Source organism: Strix aluco, chromosome 1 (assembly GCF_031877795.1).
Source record: "Strix aluco isolate bStrAlu1 chromosome 1, bStrAlu1.hap1, whole genome shotgun sequence".
Classification (NCBI taxonomy): Eukaryota; Metazoa; Chordata; class Aves; order Strigiformes; family Strigidae; genus Strix; species Strix aluco.
In genome coordinates this window covers 2,251,962-2,270,932 of record NC_133931.1, presented here as the reverse complement: position 1 = coordinate 2,270,932, position 18,971 = coordinate 2,251,962, and the positions used below count along the sequence as shown (strand labels likewise).

General features: G+C 47.6%; 1 protein-coding gene across 5 annotated transcripts in view; it reads left to right on the top strand.

Moving 5' to 3' along the window:
* The window catches only part of ADGRB1 (adhesion G protein-coupled receptor B1), a 283,954-nt gene that overhangs the window by 178,903 nt on the left and 86,080 nt on the right, over window positions 1-18,971 (top strand). For all 5 annotated transcript variants that reach the window (XM_074830207.1, XM_074830119.1, XM_074830046.1 and 2 more), the window contains exon 18: window positions 16,898-17,039. In XM_074830207.1, the coding sequence (XP_074686308.1) occupies window positions 16,898-17,039 (142 nt within the window). The remainder of the gene's footprint in view (window positions 1-16,897; window positions 17,040-18,971) is intronic.

Here is an 18,971-nt window from a genome sequence, read left to right as displayed (position 1 = left end):
AGCAGCAGTAAAAAGCTGTTGCCGCAGTCTGTGAAACAGGACTTACATGACTCCTATTACTGTCGTGCCTGAGTATTTCACAGCCTTCAATGTGTTGTTATTGCAACTAGAGCTGAACAAAAAACTCCTTTTCTAGGTCACTTGCAGTTCTGAAGTTTCTTTAACATTTTTCTTTACCCAGATTAATGTTTTAGGAGAGTTTTGGTGAACAGAAAAGCCAGGAGAAAGCACTGTCAGTCAAATGACAAGTGTCACTTTGCTTTTGAGGCTTTCACGGTTAAGATGGTTTCAAAATGCAACAAAACTGACAGTAGCTCTCAGAACATTTCTGCTGCCCTGAAGCTGGAGTCACGGGGGGGACCTGGTCTCAGGTCCCCTGAACATGGGACTTTCAAGGAGCACTTTTGTTCGCCTGGCCTCCCTCCCAGGAAAGCTATCAGAAGAGGTGGCCAGGGAGCCCTCAGCTTGTGAGCAGTACTCCTTCATCACTCTGACATCGCTTGTCATCTCAGGAAAGAAAGAAAGATCAAACAGGAGGATGGAGTGGGAGCTGTCACATCCACTGTACATTTCCTGCTCAATTCTGTTACCCCTGGGCAGGTGAAGGCTGGAACCAGCAGCTTCATCACTTTGGTCCTAACGCACCTGTCTACTCGCTGTTCAGTGTGTGTGGAAGACCTTGATTCACAAGCCAGCAATGTCAGCAAGGGCATTTGGATGGGCTGGGGAGAATACAGCAAGCCTGTACCAGCACACACCTTAGTGCTGTGGTTTCCAAACCTTTTTCCTTTCAGGACCCCTGAGTCCCTAGATGTTCTGATCAACTTCATCACCTCTACACACACATGCACACACTTGGACTCCCTTTGTTCTCCAGACCCTCTCTCTCCAAACCGTTCTCTTTCCCTGATGGCTCCAGAAACTCCCTTCTCTGAAAAATCTCCGCTGCTTATTCCTTAAAGAAAAGCTGAGCAACTCCTATTTCTGTTGCCAATGCTCATTTGCTTTTCTGCTCTGGACATTCCCCTCTCCCCACCTTACCAGCTGGGGTGGAGAGAGCTGCAACAAGCAGGAATCCCCCTCATTCACCCTCTGCATGCCCAGGCTGATCTCCTCCTGTTGAGACTCTTGGCTTCAGGTGCCAGCTTGGCTTTTGGAGACAACAGCCTGGCAATGTGCAGCTTTGCTGAGCCAGAGGATAAAAGCTTCCTGCTGGGATTCTGAATTTCATCTGCAGTGGTGATACCAGCTGGCTTACTCCCATGATCCTTTCCTCCCCTGAGCCATGGGAAAGAGAGTATCAGGAAGATTGAGTGCATTTGGTTATTATTTGCTTAATACCTGAGATCTCAGCGAGTCTCAGTGGGACTTCTGAGTTTCCTAGCTTGGGAGCTATAGACCTCATCCTGCTCCCTCCGGGCTCTGTGGAAGGGTGAGTCCCACAAGTCAGTGCCTTTGACTAGCAGGAGCTGGTTCACATTCTGCAAGGACGTCGTGGCATGGAACTGGAGCTCAAGGTATCTGCACAGGTCTGCAGGAGCTGCAGAAGCCAGGCTAAAGTGATCAGTCTGCCAAGGGAGAAGGCAGTGATAGATGTGTTTGGCACTGGCGTGTGTGCGTATTATTGTTGGGCAGATTGGGGTGGATAGATCGGCAGGAAAAAAAAGACACTTCACCTGTTTTCTGCAATAAAGGCCATTCCCAATGCTGCAAACCACAGACAGGGCAGCACAGATATTTTTCAGTATAAATTGCTTTAGCCAGCACAGTCATCGCTTGTGCTGCATTATAATTGGCAGGTATTTAATTAGCTGAGGAGTATTTAAGCATCTTCCTATTAAGTGGGAAGTTAGAAACTCCCTGTTAAGTGAATCCTCTTTGAGTCCCTCCAAAGCCTGTCACTGCAACTCGGCTTAACGGCAGCACACAAAATACATCAGACAGTTTAGTGCAAGTTTGCACAGATACGGCAACATCTGTCCAATTTGGACAAGTGGTTTGGCTGAGGGTAGGGGTGTTGCTGGAAGTGTGAGATAAGGTCCACTGCCTGGGTTTCTCAGGGAGCACTCTGTCCTTTGTGTTGCCCAGATGTACAGAGATAAGGCAGGATGGGGAGGAGGGAGGAGAAAGCTTAATGAAGAAATGTTGCTGGGAGGAGAGAGGTTTGCACCAGCCTGTATCTCTGAAAGCCATTTTCATTAGCAGAAAGTGGGTTTAAAAGGTTTTGATAGCAATCCCTCTTTGTATGAGTTCCAGGGGCTAGCGGAGTGTTTGGATACCAGCGTAGCTTTGGTTAAATACATTTTCATCGGCAAAGCTGGGAAATGACTCCCCCTCCTCCCCCGTGACCTGCTTTCCTAAGAAAAGCAGAAGCAGATCCGTGTCGCTCTGCTCAGCACCTGCTCCTTATTCCTGCTCTTTGCAAAATGCTGGGGTGCTCTGTCTATGGGTCAGGCATGTCTTTTCTCCCAGCCGGATCCAGCGGCAGAGAAAAGCAGGAATTAGAGCGGCCCGACAACACCCTGTCCACATAAAACCATAGGGCTTGCATGGCGGGTAAATCTTCCAGCAGGAAAATCTCTGCCAGCTTTGCAGGTCTGGAGCTTGATTTGTGTTTCAACCTCCTGCCAGCCCAGCCAGGCTTTTAGCAAGCTGGCAAAGGGAAGTTTGCTCCACCACTCTCTACTTTCACTCTGATCCTGAGCTTTGCTGTCAGTGGCTTTCTGCATCCCTGCACCCTCACTGCTGTCATGCGTGTCAAATTGTGACAAGGTACCGTTCCCAGCAGCGTGGCTCGGGGCTGAAGGGGAATCGATGAATCCAGCCGCCTCTCTGCTTGCTGCTCTCTTCCCAGCCAAGCAGCCGCTGAGGGATCTCCCCTTTCCCTCTGATTGATCGGGTCCTGCCCACCAGGGAGCTGTTTACATCGACCCCCGGTGAGAAACCATCTGATCAGCACCCAGGAGGGCTGGGAACAGGTTGTTCAAGGAGAGGGGGCAGCATGATCTTAAACATCAGCATTTATTTATTAGCATTTATTTAGCCACTACTGCACCAGCCCCCTCACTACATTAGCATCATCTTTATTTCCCAGAGGTTTCCTCCTCTTCTGCTAATGTAAATCCAAAGCAAACCCTCTAGCAGATTCCTTTACACACCCACTTAAGTCAGAAATCACACTGGTCTCACCAGGGTGGGCTTCTGTGGTTTGCTTTACATTTTATTTACCCCCTCCCACCCAGAACCTGTAACAAACTGGCATATAATGTGACAGGACATCTATAGCAGCTGTAGACACAGAATAACAATGAGGAGGCAGTGAGCGGCGATGCAGCATCCCTGAACCAGGATCCAAATGACCTTCAGGAACGGGCAGATGTTGCTTTCTGAAATTTGAACTGGGAACGAGGGAGACATTCCACACATTCAGGGGGCTGTCAGCTCTGCTTCTCTTGGCTGCTCCGCTTCCATGAAATGCTCATTTTTGCAGAGTGAGGAGGAAAAGGAGGCCGGAGGGAAAGGAAGGAGGAAAGGAAAGCACTGGCAGGGAAAAAAGTGCAGCTCGCTGAAGTCACACTGACTAAACCTCATCTACCAGCATCCCTGCATACACATGTGTGTGTGTGCCTGCCTCTTGCTGCTATCACCTGGCTCTCTGAACTTCTAATTGCTCCTCGGGCCTGATTCAGAGCTCACTGATGTCCAACTGCAGGCTTAAAGTGGGGTTTTTTTGGTGTTTCCCTGAAGTTCTGATCATGCGACAATTGTGTCAGCAGCAGCAAGGCTCAAAGCTTCTCTGAGGAGCCGGGTTGGACTATAACAGACAGGCTAACACAGCCAGAAGTAACTTGCTGTTATTGAGGTCTGTACAGTCCTTAACAAGTCTGTATTGCCCAGGAGAACCTTATCAGTATGTTTGAAAGGCATGATAAAAATGCCTCAGGGTTTTAAAAAAGTTGACCCCATGACCCCCATCTAGTTCTTCCACCTCTCTCCTTACTCTCACAAAAACAGGGTCTTAGATGCTCCACTGCAAAATGTGAGCTGCTTGTGCTAAAAGGAGGTGGCACCACATAAGCAGCCGTTCTCCTGGCAATCCCAGAGCGGCGATGTCAAATGGTGCAAACACATAATATGCCATAATGGGACAAGTATCTTCTGTGCCCAGCAGCTGGGCTGAAGGATGACCTGCTTCACCTATTTGATATTTGATGGGGATGTTTGCTGAGCCCTCTCACTTTTGGCTGCAAAGAAGCAGGTGTGAAAGGTGCACTTCCACTTCGAGCTCGCCCACCGTTCCTTTAGAGTTATTTGGCAAGAGATGAATGAGAAAATGCTCAGTGAACAGACAACTCCAAAGGGCTCAGCAGCTCCCCTGTATTCAAAATAATTTCTAAAAATGCCCAGAATTTGTTTGTACAGTGCCAAGCCCTTCTCAAAGGACTTCTTGCATCCCCTCCCCTCTGCCTCACCCAACACAGGACTTCCCATTTTTTAGGGTGATTGCCTTTGCTCTGTTTTTAATACCCTTTCTCAGCTGGAGCGTGAAGCTATCAAGAGTTCCCAGGTCCAGATCTATCTGTTACTGTGATCCAGTCACATCTGTGAGGACTTTATTCTTAGGACATTTGTGTGGGTTTTGCTAAGTGCATTGAAGTAATTTGTACCTTTAAAGGACTGCATCTCCCTCTTGGTTACGGTTAATCTTTAATCCAGCATCTTCATCTTTGCCTGCAGCACCTTAATTTGGCTTCTTGATTTAATTTCTTTTACCGTCTGCTACCTCCTCCTATTCCCAGCCCCTCTGTCATCTGCCTGATTTATTTTTCTTTGTCTCTTTATCCGCTAGCCCTGCGCTCAGCCATTAAAATTTTCTGATTTAAGTTTCTGAGAAGCAACATACCCCGGAGCTAGTGTTTTGGTGGCAAGAGAGCCATCCTTCTTCCCAAGCTGGCCCTGGGGCCTCCTGTACTCTTTGAGACAGGGCTGGGACATCGGCAGCAGTGTTTGTTTGCTGTTTTGTGAAGTGCTGCTTGTAGGTAGACAAGAGGCAGTCTGTGTCCCTGATTTTGCCATGAAAAGTTGGGAAGAGAATCAGGATTGCTAGGGCCATTTCAGAGAAGGGAAGGGTGGAGAGCACAAGTGACAGGGGATCTGGACCAGCACTGGGATTTGTAGGTTTTTTTTTCAAAGGTAATCACACAGTTTCATCTTCCTCCTTTCTTTCAGTCACATGTACCAGAGCAATGTTCCAAATCCCCAGCTGGACCAGCCTGCTGCCCTGTCATTGTCAGGGTTTGGTGTGAGCAGCCATGGGGTTGTGGTCATCTCCCCATGCCAGCTAACCATCCTTCTGCTCCCCTGAGCTCTGGCTGAGGGCTTGGCGGGGAGCTCTGAGTCCTTTCAGGCTCTGCTGGGGTCAGCTAAGAAGGTGGAAGTGCTGAACAGGACATAGATGCTGCTGTGTCTGAGGCAGCCTGACCATACCCTAAAGAGGATGTGAGATATCTCTTACCAGGTGTTTGTCTTGTTCTCCCTGCCTTTAAACCGAGTGCATTTGTACATCCTTGACTAGCCAAAGGGAGCGTTTCCAGCTTGTTAACTGCTGGCTGCAATGTCTTACATTTATTTTGGCATCTGGTATGCTCAGAAAAAGCAATTACTACCTTGTTTCCCAATTCTTCCCAAGTCTCCTTTCCCATGAGACTAGAGCATGGGACCATGATGTCCAGGAGTAGATAACAGTGTACTCTGCTAATGCTCTCAGTTCCTCTGAGGATTTTCCCTGAAATGTTTTCAGTACATATGACAAGGCTGCTGCTTATCACTTCGGTGCACTGAGTACTGTTTTCTGTGTAACCAGGAAACTTTCCCAGTTTCTCAGAAATGATCATAGGATGACTGGCTGTTGTACAAGGCAGAGAAAGAGGATTGCCTGGGCCACCTATGGTTTAATACCTGATGTGGAGCCGCATCTTTTTCTAAACAGAAAAGCAGAGTCCCATCTTTTGGACCATGATCCAGTTTGAGTCTTCCTAGCATGAGAGGGACTAACTGCATAACCAGCCTCAAGCCTACAATGTGTCAGGCATCTCATGATAGTTGAGAAACTACAGCCGGAAAGCTGATGTGGAAGCTGAGAGGGTAAGCTGAACATTTTCATGGCCAGATGGAACATACACTCTTACTGCATGTTTGCTAAAGCAGGTGATTTCAGGAGGGTCGTGCAGGGTGGTACCAGTGCTTTGCAAGACCTGCCAAAACATTCCATACAAGTTCTCTAGTCAAGGACACCTGAGGAGCTGCTCCTGAAGGGAACGGTCCTGCAAAGCCTGGATAAGCAGCTGTGAATGTCATGTAGGGGTGGGAGCGAGGCAGATATATCACTCACTGATTTCACCTTGTCCTTTGTTGGAAAGGAGCCCTATATGATAATGAGACCAGCCATCTTACTGCTCATCTTTCCTTTCCCCTCTTGTCCCAGTGGTGCACTTCCCTCCACTTGGGAAAGCCAACTTCAGAAAGTCCCAACCTCTGTTTACAATACTCTCACAGTAGCTCCCACTTCACCTTTTTCCAAAGATGATAATGATATCTAATGAACTGTCTATTGCTCTGATATTTGGGTGTAGCAGGAAAGCTCCAATGGGGCAGCTTTGCCCAAAAATAGGAGGTATGGCCTGGACTTTTTACATTGGAGGGATCCCAGAAATGCTGTAACGGTGCTCCAGATAGCAATAACAAGTTTAAGAGCAGAGGCTAAAGTCTTGGATGGGTAGGAAGTTGATCTAGAAAGTAGTCCAAGGTCACCTTCTGCAGTCACTGACAGGTGAGCCGACCTGATGATACCAGTGTTTGCAGTGTAGTGAAATCAAAGAATGATTTTTCTTTTTTCTTAAAGCCACAAAGTCATGGGATTATAGGGAGCTGTAGGCTTTTCTGTTTCTATTTCACAGGGTTCTGTAGAGGAGCTTGAAAATGTCATCCATTTACAGGAAAAAAATCCACAAGACAAAAGACTTCAAATATGTTATACAAAAAAAAAAAAAAAAAAAGAAACCCTCATGATACATCAAGCCACATTCCTGATGTTGTGTGTAAGTTGAGCTGTGATACTGTGGAAGAGATCTGATCTGTAGTTATTAAGCAACCACTAGAACTGGGGTCAGGAAGGGATATCTCCCCAGGATTGATGAGCAGGAGCTGTTGAACTGGTTTCCTCTGCAACATTAATACTGGGACACCTCACAGGGATTTTCACATTTGTTTCTGTTTTAGAGACCAAGGACACTACCAGTGTCTTTGGTTTCTCTATTTCTTCTCTATGTAGTCCATGGTATCAGATCTTCTGTATCAAAACTTTGACATTTGTGGCACATGTTAAGGATTGTTCAGTGGCTTCCTGGGTAGGATACATGGGGCAGAAATGTCGCTCTGGGGGTCCAACCCAATGAAACATCTGTCCTGTGACTGCCTTTGGAAAGGAAATTTGGCAGGGAAGTACAAGAAAATTGCAACCGCAGGGCATGGACCCAGCGGCCAAGTTCTCCTCTCCCGTCCCACCCTTCCTTGTGCACTGAGGCAGGTCTTTGGAGACCAAGGCGTGGTGCAAGTTTCATCTGCAAGAGGTGATGTCTGCATTTCAGGCCGCCTTCTGGAGCTGTGGAGCAGGGACGTAAAGGGGGAGAGTGCTCATTAATTATCAACCACATGCTCTGGATTTTAAACGGCAGAGTCCAAAGCCCAGGAGACTGACGATGTTGGGAAGTGCTGAGCTTCCTCTCTGGTGGGATGGCGTGGCCTTCTGATGAGAGTCATTACGGCTCAGCGTCAGCTGTATTTATGGTGTCTGAAAAGATTATCTCCAGATAATCTTACGGGTATTTAGCCAGCCATATGCTTTATTTCAATGGTAATACGTATTTCTTTGTGCGTTTTAACATTGTTGATGTTAATTAAGGCTTCAGACTGGATGCTACATATGAGCTGTTTCATTTTTTTCTGGGCTAATTTGCAGATAGTAAGTAACCTTGTCCCCTGCAAAATGCTCCAATTCAGTTAGCCGTGGTTATGAATTCACAGCTGGGAAAAGGCCTTGCTTTTAACCTCCTTATAACTTTCTCTTCCTGTCCCTCCCTCCCTCACACAAAAAAAGAAGAGGACCTAGAGAAAATCCCAAATATCCCTCATTTCCCATAGATCATGATTTAAAAAAAAAAAAAAAAAAATCACCTTTGTCTTAATTTTGCTTGTGTCAATTCTGAAGTAAATCAGCAGAATACACCTGGAATTAGGGGCCTCTGAGAAGAAAATACAATTAGAATTCCTGCTCAGGTTTCACTTTCCTTGCACCAAGCAACTGGATCAATAGTGGGCGCTTTTTTTTCCCCCTTTTTTTCCATTTTCATTGTTTTTTCTAAAGAGCTAATTTAATAATAGTTGCTAATCTGATTATTGATTCTTTCCTACCGGCCGAAAATTGTTTTGTTCAGTGCCAGGTCTGTTGTGTTGGGGTAGAGGTGAGAAAAAGGGCATCAGTGTCAAACAAAACTTAGAAGGAGACAGAGCAATCTTAACACTTGAGCATAAAGTTTTAGAGGGGCTCCAGAGACCTGGTTGTTGCTTTTTTTTTTTTCTCCTTTCTGTGAATAAACCAGGGAACCCAGCCAAAGGATGTATGGATGCGTTTATTGACTGGGAGGTGATGTTGCTCAGTAGTTCCAGGAGTGACGGCTTCCTCCAAAGCCCAGAGCTCTGTTAGTGCCCTCTTCCATGACTGTATCCATTCGCATCTCCTTTGTGTGCCTCAGTTTCCTCATCAGCTAAATGAGGTTGATGACACTTGATTTCTTTGAAATGGATGTAGGAAAAGTGCTGGACAGTCAGTTATTTCACTGGAGTTTCAGTTTTCGGACTGGGTTACATGGATGTCACCAAACTGGTGCTACACTTCAATTTCAGAGATGCAGAAGTGCATGATTTTTCTAGGAGGATAGGACTTGCTCCAGTAAGCTTAGACTGACTTGCTGGATGTATGAGATGTCTCGCAGGATTTTCAGTAGCATAACTGAGAGCTCAGCCTGGCTTTCAACCAGTGCGTTGATCATAGAAAGGCAAAGTTATCTCTTGGTTAATAGGATGACCCTTGCGAAACAATTTTGCAGCTCTTAGTCAGTGCTTAGGAAGGTCTAAACTAACGAAAACATGATTACTGCTTTGGGACTGACAGCATCGAAAACTTCCCGAGCAGCTGGAGTGTTAAAGATTGATTTTAGCCCATATTAATCTTAGCATTTAATTTATTTCGGTATCTACCTATCTGGCGTGAGATCCTTTGTGACTGTTTTAGCAGCCAATCAAAGATTTTTAATTTTTTTTAATCAGCCTTTTTTTTTTCAAAAGGTGCAGACTTTTTCATGTCCACTTTTCCTGGGAACCATCCACTTTTTAATCCAACCCTGAGGTCCTGCAGAAATGGTGACTCTGACACACTTGCTGCAGAAAAATGATTGTACATTTTTTTGTCCCGAGCTATTGTGCAGAGCCAAAGTGTTTGAAAGACGCTCTGGGGCAGCCTTTGGCTGGAAATGAAAATTGCTTTTGGGAATCCCACAAAAAGGATTAACTTTGACTTCATCTCTGTTTCGTTCTCCAAATTAATAATCAATCTGCCAGCTGGACCTGTGCCAAGAACTTGCATGACCTGCCTGGTTAGTGAGGGGGGAATGGCAAGAAGGATCAGAGAACCACAGAATTGTTGAGGTTGGAAGAAACCTCTGGAGATCATTCGTATTATTTAAGTCTCAAATATGTACCCCATTTTTAAAAACTCTTTCTGATCCGTGCCTCTTCCCACAACAACGGCTCTCCATTTGTGCAAATTCCTATTCAGAACAGCATTTCTATTTAAGAAAGTCCTTAAGCATGTGCTTAGCTCCTATTTAAATCTACAAGACAGTGCTTAATTGCTTTTTCCCATCAAGTGCTCAGATAATGTTCATAGTCATGTTGTAACATATGGTGAAACATTTTCTTGTGGAACATCATTGGAATTACACTGGAGATAAATCTGACCATAGACACTAGAGACAGAACCAACTTGTCAGGTTTCCTGCTAACGCTTCCAGTACAATGTTTTTTACGCCAGTCTGGTTTGGGGATTTCTACAATTCCTCTTTGACTCGCTTGTAATCATTCTGACTACACTGTTCTCTAATATTCTGCCCACGTTTTCCCTTTAGTACAGTTCCTCTTTCTTCCCTCCCCTCTTGAGACAGCCTGGAAATAATTCTGCTTCCTTATTAGTGTACCTGGATCCAATATTTGTGAATAACTCAAATTCTGCTCTTTTTCTTTGCCACCGAGCTGTAAGCATGGGTTTTCCATTACAAACCCAGTGTATTTTTCTTCAGTCAAAGGTTTTGCTGAGAAAATAAAGGCTCAATACTGATCTACAGACAAAACCTGTATGCACAGGCATGCACACGCAAACATACACACATACTTCTGTTTAAGGACCTGTTCATTAAAATCCCATTTTATTCTGCAGCTTTTAATCAGGTCCACGATGAAAGTATTTTGCATACAAATATGCAACATCCCCTTTTTGCAATATCCTTTTTTTGTAATTCGAACAGATTCCAGTGAAACAATCTTTGTATTACAAAATTCAGAGATCAAATCATTTAGGATTTGGAGTCTGCCCTGGACTATGAGGCTTTGGGTAATGCTTGCTGGCTGAACCTTTCTCTGGGGAGAACACTATTTGCATCCAACAAGATTGAAACTCCCTCAGATATGATTCCCTGGATCATGGAGAGATCCCACTAGATCTCTCTTGGTGGTATCTTGGTGGTATCTGCAGCAGATGTTGCTGGCCAGGCTCAAACATTCACCCAAAATCACAAGACAGGCATTATTCACAAAATTTCATATCAATACGGCTGTGATTTTGAACCCTCCCAGTCGCAACCGAACCATGCATTTTTCGGAGTTTCTCAGCAACCACATGAAAGAGAAATTAATTTTAAAATAAAGAAACACATGCTGAATCCAGAAGCTAGGCTTGAATGAAGGTTCGTACCATCACGTCCACACTGGGAATAAGGCAATGCTGGCACCTCGCCTGAGAGCCATGAGTGAAGCGATGAGCAAACCTTTAGATGATGTATCAGTTGGCCCTTGGGATGGTGCAGTGCCCAAGAAAACTTTCACTCAGCTCTGTGAAGACTGAGCTTAGCCTGCCTCTTGCCACATGGTAGCACGTGGACAGTGAAAAAAGGCTGGTGACTCCCTCCTACCTGCAAATATGTTCCCCCAAATCAGCTCCAAGACACATCCCAGAAGGGTGCAGCAGTGTTTCTATCAAAAGAGTGGCAGGGCAATGACAATAGGAAAGTAAGAAGGTTTACAAAGAGGAAAGAAGGGTTATTCTTCTGAGGAGCTTCAAACCAGAGGAATGGGCATGTTCTTTGAAGCACCCAGCATTTGAATATTCTCAATAGTTTAATAACTGCTAGTAATTACAAATCATTGGTAGTAACGAGGGCCAAATTTTCATTTTCTATTAAATGACACAGTTGGACTTATTCTGAGGTGATTTACACCAAGTTTCTGACTCAGCATGTCCCACAGTGCCCATTCTTTATGTGATTTATAGCAGCTTTTAAAGTAAAAAACTGGATGGCTTTGATCCAATTGATTTCTTTGAATCCAACTGGATAAATAATCAAGTATCAAACCAGATCTTATAAGAGCAAAGGGCTGTTATTACAATTATTTTTTGGTTTGCTTAGATACCGTTATGTGCTCTTTCTGTATGTGCATCTAGAAATGGATATCAGACAGTGCCTAGTGTGGCTTTGGCCCTGGATAGACTTTATTCTGATATTGCATTCACCGTTACACTGTCAGCTTTTCTGCCATGAGAGGGTGAGACCAGCGCAGCATCTAGGCAGTGTTACTTGTTTTCTGATACATTCCCTGGGGTTTCCTGTTTTGGTAGGCTTCCTGATTCCTTTTGCTTTTTTTTTTTTTTTCTTTTTTTCTTTTGGATGAGGTTACTTCTGTTGATGCATGGCCCAGATCTGTCCTAGCCTACTCTGAAAGCTGGTAAATGAGTAAAGCTGGGTTTCGGAATGGAAAGTGATGTTAAGGCAGTTGTATTCACACATTTCGAGAGAGTTCAAATTGCTTGGGGGCAGGGGGTGTGCATGTACACATATTTGATTCTTTAAGAATGATAGCTTTAAGCATGTCTATTTGTTGTGAAAGCCTGCTTAAACAAAAAAAGTTAAGGATAATTAGGATCCCTTTTAAGAGCACTTTTCTAGATATCTGCAAACCCATAAATGAAAAAGATTACCAGAGCACTAAAAAACCCCAACTAAACAAACAAACAAAAAAACAAAACCACAAAAAAAAAAAAAAAACAAAAAACAAAAAAACAAGCAAAGACAAATAAACCAATATCTACAAAAACCACAACAGTCTGTTTTAAAAGGAAAGTAAAAGCTGTTGTGGAGATATGGACAAAGGATAAATTGATAGCAAGTATTACAAATTAAAAGCTTGAAAAAGATAAGAGGAAAAAAAGATGTAAGAATTTTATTGTTCGAGATGGTTAAAATGAATAAAAAGGAAAGTTTAGAGTATAATAAAACCAAAATAAATCTTAATGGTATTGGTTTGTTACTAGATAGAAATGACAGATTTATTTATAATAATGCAGAAATTTCAATGAATGCCTGTATTCTGTAATTGGAAAAGAGCCTGGTTACTTAATCCACATCCCAAGCTAATTAAATACTTTTCATTACACCAGCAGCTAGAAAACATGCTATACATCATCTAATAAAGCAAGATGTTTTTAAGAGAAACAAGACGGAGTAATTTGGCATGCAAGAGTTTTAAAAGAGCAGGCTAAGGCTAATTGGGGATCATTGCTCTTTAGTAAAAGAAGGGTGGAAGTGTTCCCAAAATCTGGAGAGAGGAGCACGCATCTGTAAGCACAACAGCCTCACTCCAGAGCCATCCGCCTCACATCTGTCTTAGGCACAATAACACACCATCTGATACGGGATCCAAAAATTAGGGGATTGTGGGTAATATTATGATTATAATTGAATAATAGCATACTCGTTAAAACAGAGAAATTAATAGCAATCAACTTATGGAAAATAGATCTTGTCAAGCTAAATTAATACTTTCTATAAGAATACATAACTGGTTGGTAGAGTCTGAGCATTTGTCATTATTTGTACACATCAAAAATAAGGCATTTGTCTTGGTGACGGTGAATAAACAGAACGACTGGCTAATGCAGTTCTTGGAAATATTGGAGGTACATATAGGGGAGAATACAGAAGTCGGATTCCCTCTGAGGTTGGCCTTGGATTTCTCAGCTCCCTCCAAGAAGGGTGTTGGTGAATTGCAGAAGGTTCATGGAGGAGACCAGAGGACAGTGCCTGAACCTGAGAGTTTCCAAGAGGTGATGTGACTTAGCTCGGTGAAGAGCATGTGAAGAGCTGACTATCCAGGGAAGACAGATTTATGTCCCATCAGCTGGATGGACACGCAGTAGGGTCCAGACATTTAGAAAGCCGTGGATGAGTGCCAGAAAAAAACTGTTCTATGTGTTGCTGACTTCTACAGTATAATTAATTTGGCTTTTTTTTTTTTTTTTAATCATGAAAAGTGCTTTAATCCGAAACGGAGATAATTCAGGAAGGCTCAGTGTCATGTGTTAAACTGGATAGAAGTAGATAATCACAATCGAATCAACACCATGTGTCAATGCTCTGTTACCCTGTTGGTACCCAGCCCGTCTCTCCGCTTTCTTGCACAGTGGTCAGGGAGGTGGAGGGAGGCTCTGTCTTGTTGCGTGAGGAACGGGTTGGTGTGTGTGTATGTGGAGTCAAAACCTGCAAAAAAACTTCTCTGCAACTCAAGGCAGGTCTGCTGGAGTTAGCAGTACGGAGAAGTCCAGGCCATCTGTGATACACCTAAGGCTGCTGAGCAGCTTGGCTCCATCTGGAGCTGCCCTGAGCATGCTGCTGGCATTCTTGCCTAGGTCCCCTGCTCTGAGGATGGTCAGATGTGGAGAGGGGACATCTTCACCCCTGTTCCTTCAGTGAAGGCACATGGCCCTTTTGCTCTCCCTCCACTTCCTGGCCCAGGCTCCAGTGAAGCCCAGGTTATCCGCATGGATCCTGACCTTCTCCCCATCCATTGTATCTCTGCACTTACTCTTCGCATTTTCACCCCATGTGTGACCACGTTTCAGGAGAGTGGTCTGGAGAAGATGCAGAGTCAATGGGTGGAAAATGACTGTACTTTTTTGGGTGACAACAGTACCATGGCACGCGAGGCAGAGCAGGAGATTCCCCTTTTCCCTGCCTTAGCCCTTAGTGCTCACATGGAGGTGGGGCTGCCATAACTCTTTCCGATGAAACCATCCCACTTGCGGGATGAAGGCCAACTTCACATGAAGTCTTTCCCACCTGTGACCCCTTCCCTGCTCTGTTGCTCTTCCCCAGCCTGAAAGGATGTCATGAGAAAGCAGGGACTCTGTCCCTTTGATCTCTTGAGGTCTCTCTGGCCATGAGGCAGGGACATCCCTGCCATGCCCAGAGCTCTGGGGGTGCGAGGGAGGTCTGAGGGGGGTCCTATCATGGCCAATGGACACCATGGCCCCAGAGAGCTGGGGGGGAGGGAACAGGAGAGGGGAAGAGGGACAACTGGAGGGGGTAGGCAGGAGGAGCGGCTGGTGCTTTATGGAGTAATTGGGGGGGGTTGTGAGGGGATGGGGAAGGGGTGTGGGAGGGCTGGAGTCCCATATTGGTGTGGGGAGGGGAGGGGTGCACTCCCCTGTGGGGATCATGTGGCTGGGAGAGGTCTATATGGGGGGGTGAGATAGGGGAGACATGTCTGCATGGGGTAAGGGATGGGGCTATGGGGGGGAGTGAGGTTTATATCAGGTCTGTGGGACAGGTCTATAGGGTATTCATTCACATATGGGATGTGAGACAGGGCTATAGGGATAGAGAGGTGTATTAGGGCTGTTTAGGACAGGGCTCTAGGATTATTTATCCATAGATGGGGGGTGTGTCACAGGGCTATAGGGTCATATATCACATAGCGGGTGTGTGGGACAAGGCCAGAAGGTTTTACATCCATATGGAATCATAGAATGGTTTGGAAGGAACCTTAAAGATCATCTAGTCCAACCCCCCTGCCATGGGCAGGGCCACCTTCCACTAGCCCAGGTTGCCCAAAGCCCCGTCCAACCCGGCCTTGAACCCTTCCGGGGGGGGGGCAGCCACAGCTTCTCTGGGCAACCTGTGCCAGTGTCTCACTGCCCTCACAGGGAAGAATTTCTGCCTTAGATCTGATCTAAATCTACACTCTTTTTAGTTTAAAACCTTTACCCCTCATCCTATCCCTACACTCCCTGATATATGGGATAAGTGGGACAGGGCTATAGGGTTATGAGTCCCTATATGGGGGGTATGTCACAGGGCTATAGGGTTATGGGTCCCTATATGGGAGGTATGTCACAGGGCTATAGGGTTATGGGTCCCTATATGGGGAGTATGTCACAGGGCTATAGGGTTATGGGTCCCTATATGGGAGGTATGTCACAGGGCTATAGGGTTATGGGTCCCTATATGGGGGGTATGTCACAGGGCTATAGGGTTATGGGTCCCTATATGGGGGGTATGTCACAGGGCTATAGGGTTATGGGTCCCTATATGGGAGGTATGTCACAGGGCTATAGGGTTATGGGTCCCTATATGGGAGGTATGTCACAGGGCTATAGGGTTATGGGTCCCTATATGGGGGGTATGTCACAGGGCTATAGGGTTATGGGTCCCTATATGGGGGGTATGTCACAGGGCTATAGGGTTATGGGTCCCTATATGGGAGGTATGTCACAGGGCTATAGGGTTATGGGTCCCTATATGGGGGGTATGTCACAGGGCTATAGGGTTATGGGTCCCTATATGGGGGGTATGTCACAGGGCTATAGGGTTATGGGTCCCTATATGGGAGGTATGTCACAGGGCTATAGGGTTATGGGTCCCTATATGGGGAGTATGTCACAGGGCTATAGGGTTATGGGTCCCTATATGGGGGGTATGTCACAGGGCTATAGGGTTATGGGTCCCTATATGGGGGGTATGTCACAGGGCTATAGGGTTATGGGTCCCTATATGGGAGGTATGTCACAGGGCTATAGGGTTATGGGTCCCTATATGGGGGGTATGTCACAGGGCTATAGGGTTATGGGTCCCTATATGGGGGGTATGTCACAGGGCTATAGGGTTATGGGTCCCTATATGGGAGGTATGTCACAGGGCTATAGGGTTATGGGTCCCTATATGGGGAGTATGTCACAGGGCTATAGGGTTATGGGTCCCTATATGGGGGGTATGTCACAGGGCTATAGGGTTATGGGTCCCTATATGGGAGGTATGTCACAGGGCTATAGGGTTATGGGTCCCTATATGGGGAGTATGTCACAGGGCTATAGGGTTATGCCTCCACATAGCGGGTGTGTGGGACAGGGCTGTTCGGTTGTGCGAGCACCCATGGGATACGTGGGCTATAGGCTTAGGGAGATGTATATGGGGAGAGTGAGACAGGGCAGCCCGGGGGGATGGAGAGGTCAAAGCGGGGCGGGGGACCGGGGCACGGAGCAGCACCAGGACTACGACTTGAAGATCCAGGTGGGGTGAGGGGGATGGCTGGGATGGGGGGGTTGCTGGGGGTGGCTGGCGGGGGGGGGAAGGGCGCGGTACCCCCCTGCGGCGCGGTGCCCGCTCCCCGCCCGCCCTGACGGCCGCTCTCCCTCTCTCCCCGCTCCGCCGCCCCGTCCCTCCCTCCCTCCCTCCAGCAAAGCCTCCGCCTCCGCCTCTCCGCCCGGCGCCTGGTCCTGGCGCGGCTGCCGAACGGTCCCGCTCGACGCCTCCCGGACCAAGTGCCTGTGTGACCGGCTCTCCGCCTTCGCCATCTTAGCCCAGCTCAGCCCCGACATGGTGAGTCCCGCCGGCGGCGCCGCGGAGGGAGGAGCGGAGGGGGGAGGACGGGGAGACACGGGGGACAGGGGGAAATAAAGCCGGAGGGGAAGGGGACGCGACCGGGACGGAGCGCAGCATCTTCGGCGGGCGGCTTTCGGGGACCGGCGCGGAGGGGGAGCCGGGGACAAACCCCCGCTGCAGTCCGGTGTCGCCGGGACCGTGGTGACACACCGTGAGGCTTTGCATCGCCCTCCCCCCTCCTTCCCCGCCGCCCTTCCTCTCCCCTTCCCCCCACCCCCCCCCCACCCCGACCCTGAGCGCGGCTTTGGGGGACACACACACCTCGGGGATGCTGCTGCGCTGCCTCCCCCCTTCCTCCCATCCCTCCATCCCCGCGCGGTGCCTTCCAGTGTGAAAACCGCTAAACGTGGGGGGTGACCAACCCCGCCGGGTGTGTTCACTCCCGTGGGCTCCCCACGCGCGAAATCTTCACACGTGTCTTATTCTTGCGGGGGGGTGAAATCGCCCCGCGCCGCCCCTCATCCCTCCGCGTCTCCCTCGTGTCCCCCCTCTCTGCCTCGGGGTCCTTCTCGCTACCCCAGGCTCTTTTTTTTTTTTTTTTTTTTTTGTGCGGGGGGGTGTGTGTCCCCCACTCAGGAATAGGGGACCGTGGAGGGGAGGAGTTGCGAAGTTTTTAGCCGCTGTCGGTGACACGAAGCCGGTGCCGCGTCTCAGACGGAGCCTCTGGAAAAAAAGTGCAAGATTCCTAGAAATTATCACCGGGCGGCTGCACCCTGAGGCAGACAGCGGGGCAGGTGCCGGGGAGCCAAAGAGAACACCAGGGTGGTCAAAAGGGGCTTCGCAGGCTCCTCTCTTCTACCTTGTGCTTTATAATTTTTTTTTTTTTTTTAAGTAGTTCATCCCTTTTTGGACAGTTCCCAGGTTCATAGAGCAAAGCCCGCCGCCTCCCCTCCACCTAGCTCTTCTCCATCTGCCTGGGCGCTGGGAGTTACTGGGCCCTTGCAATTATTTACTAATTATGCCTTGCTTGTTAAATGCTGGCTTAATTCAGTGAAAGGGGAGGGGAAAGGAAGAAAGGAAGGGTGATGGTGGTAAGGGGAGGGGGGGGATCACATTTTCCAAGATGAAGGTTTGGTTTATTATTAGAAACACTAATGTATTTGGTCCACTAGTTACCATGGAAACAACATCTGCACTGAAGTGGTTTTAAAGACACAGCGTTGGTTGTGTTTGCCCGGGCCCCGTGCAGGCCCAGCCACTACAGCGTTGGGAAATGGGCTCTGGGGTGTTGCGTAGAGCCACTCTCGGGGTCCTCTTGAGAGAGGCACCAAGCTGGTCTCGGTAGAGATGCGCTGGTTGAAGGATGCTCGAAGGTAGGGCCAGGACTGGGTTCCCTCTTGGAAGGGGCCTGGAAGGAACCAGCTGGATTGATGCTGGTGTCCCTGCACCCATCCTCTCCCATGGGTTGCTGTTTCTTTGTCTTCCTGCCGGGCAGGTTGGGGTCTGTGTGAAACCAAGTGGGCAGGGAGGTAGCCTGCTGGGCTAGTGCTCTCCGGCAGTGGTACCCAGCCTTCTCGAGGTGGGCAAGCTGAGCTCAGGTGAGCCAGCTAGGACCCATCTCCGGCTGCTCTGTACCTGCCCTGTGAGCCTGCAGGGCTGTGTCCTGCCAGCAGCAAGCCTTCACCCTTCAGTCCAAGCTACAGCAGCTTAAGTGTCTGGCTCCAGAGGTTGCGATGACCACTATGATGACTGATGGGCGAGTCTTGTCCCGCGCGGGAAGGACTCTGTGCTGTCATCGCAAGGAACGCAGTCCTGACAAAGTTTAGGGAGGTTGCATGGTTGGAGAAAATACATTGTGATTTCTGCTGCAGGAATACTTCTAAGGCAAAGCCTGAAATGAAGCCAGCCCAAGTGTGCAGTTGAGCTGCT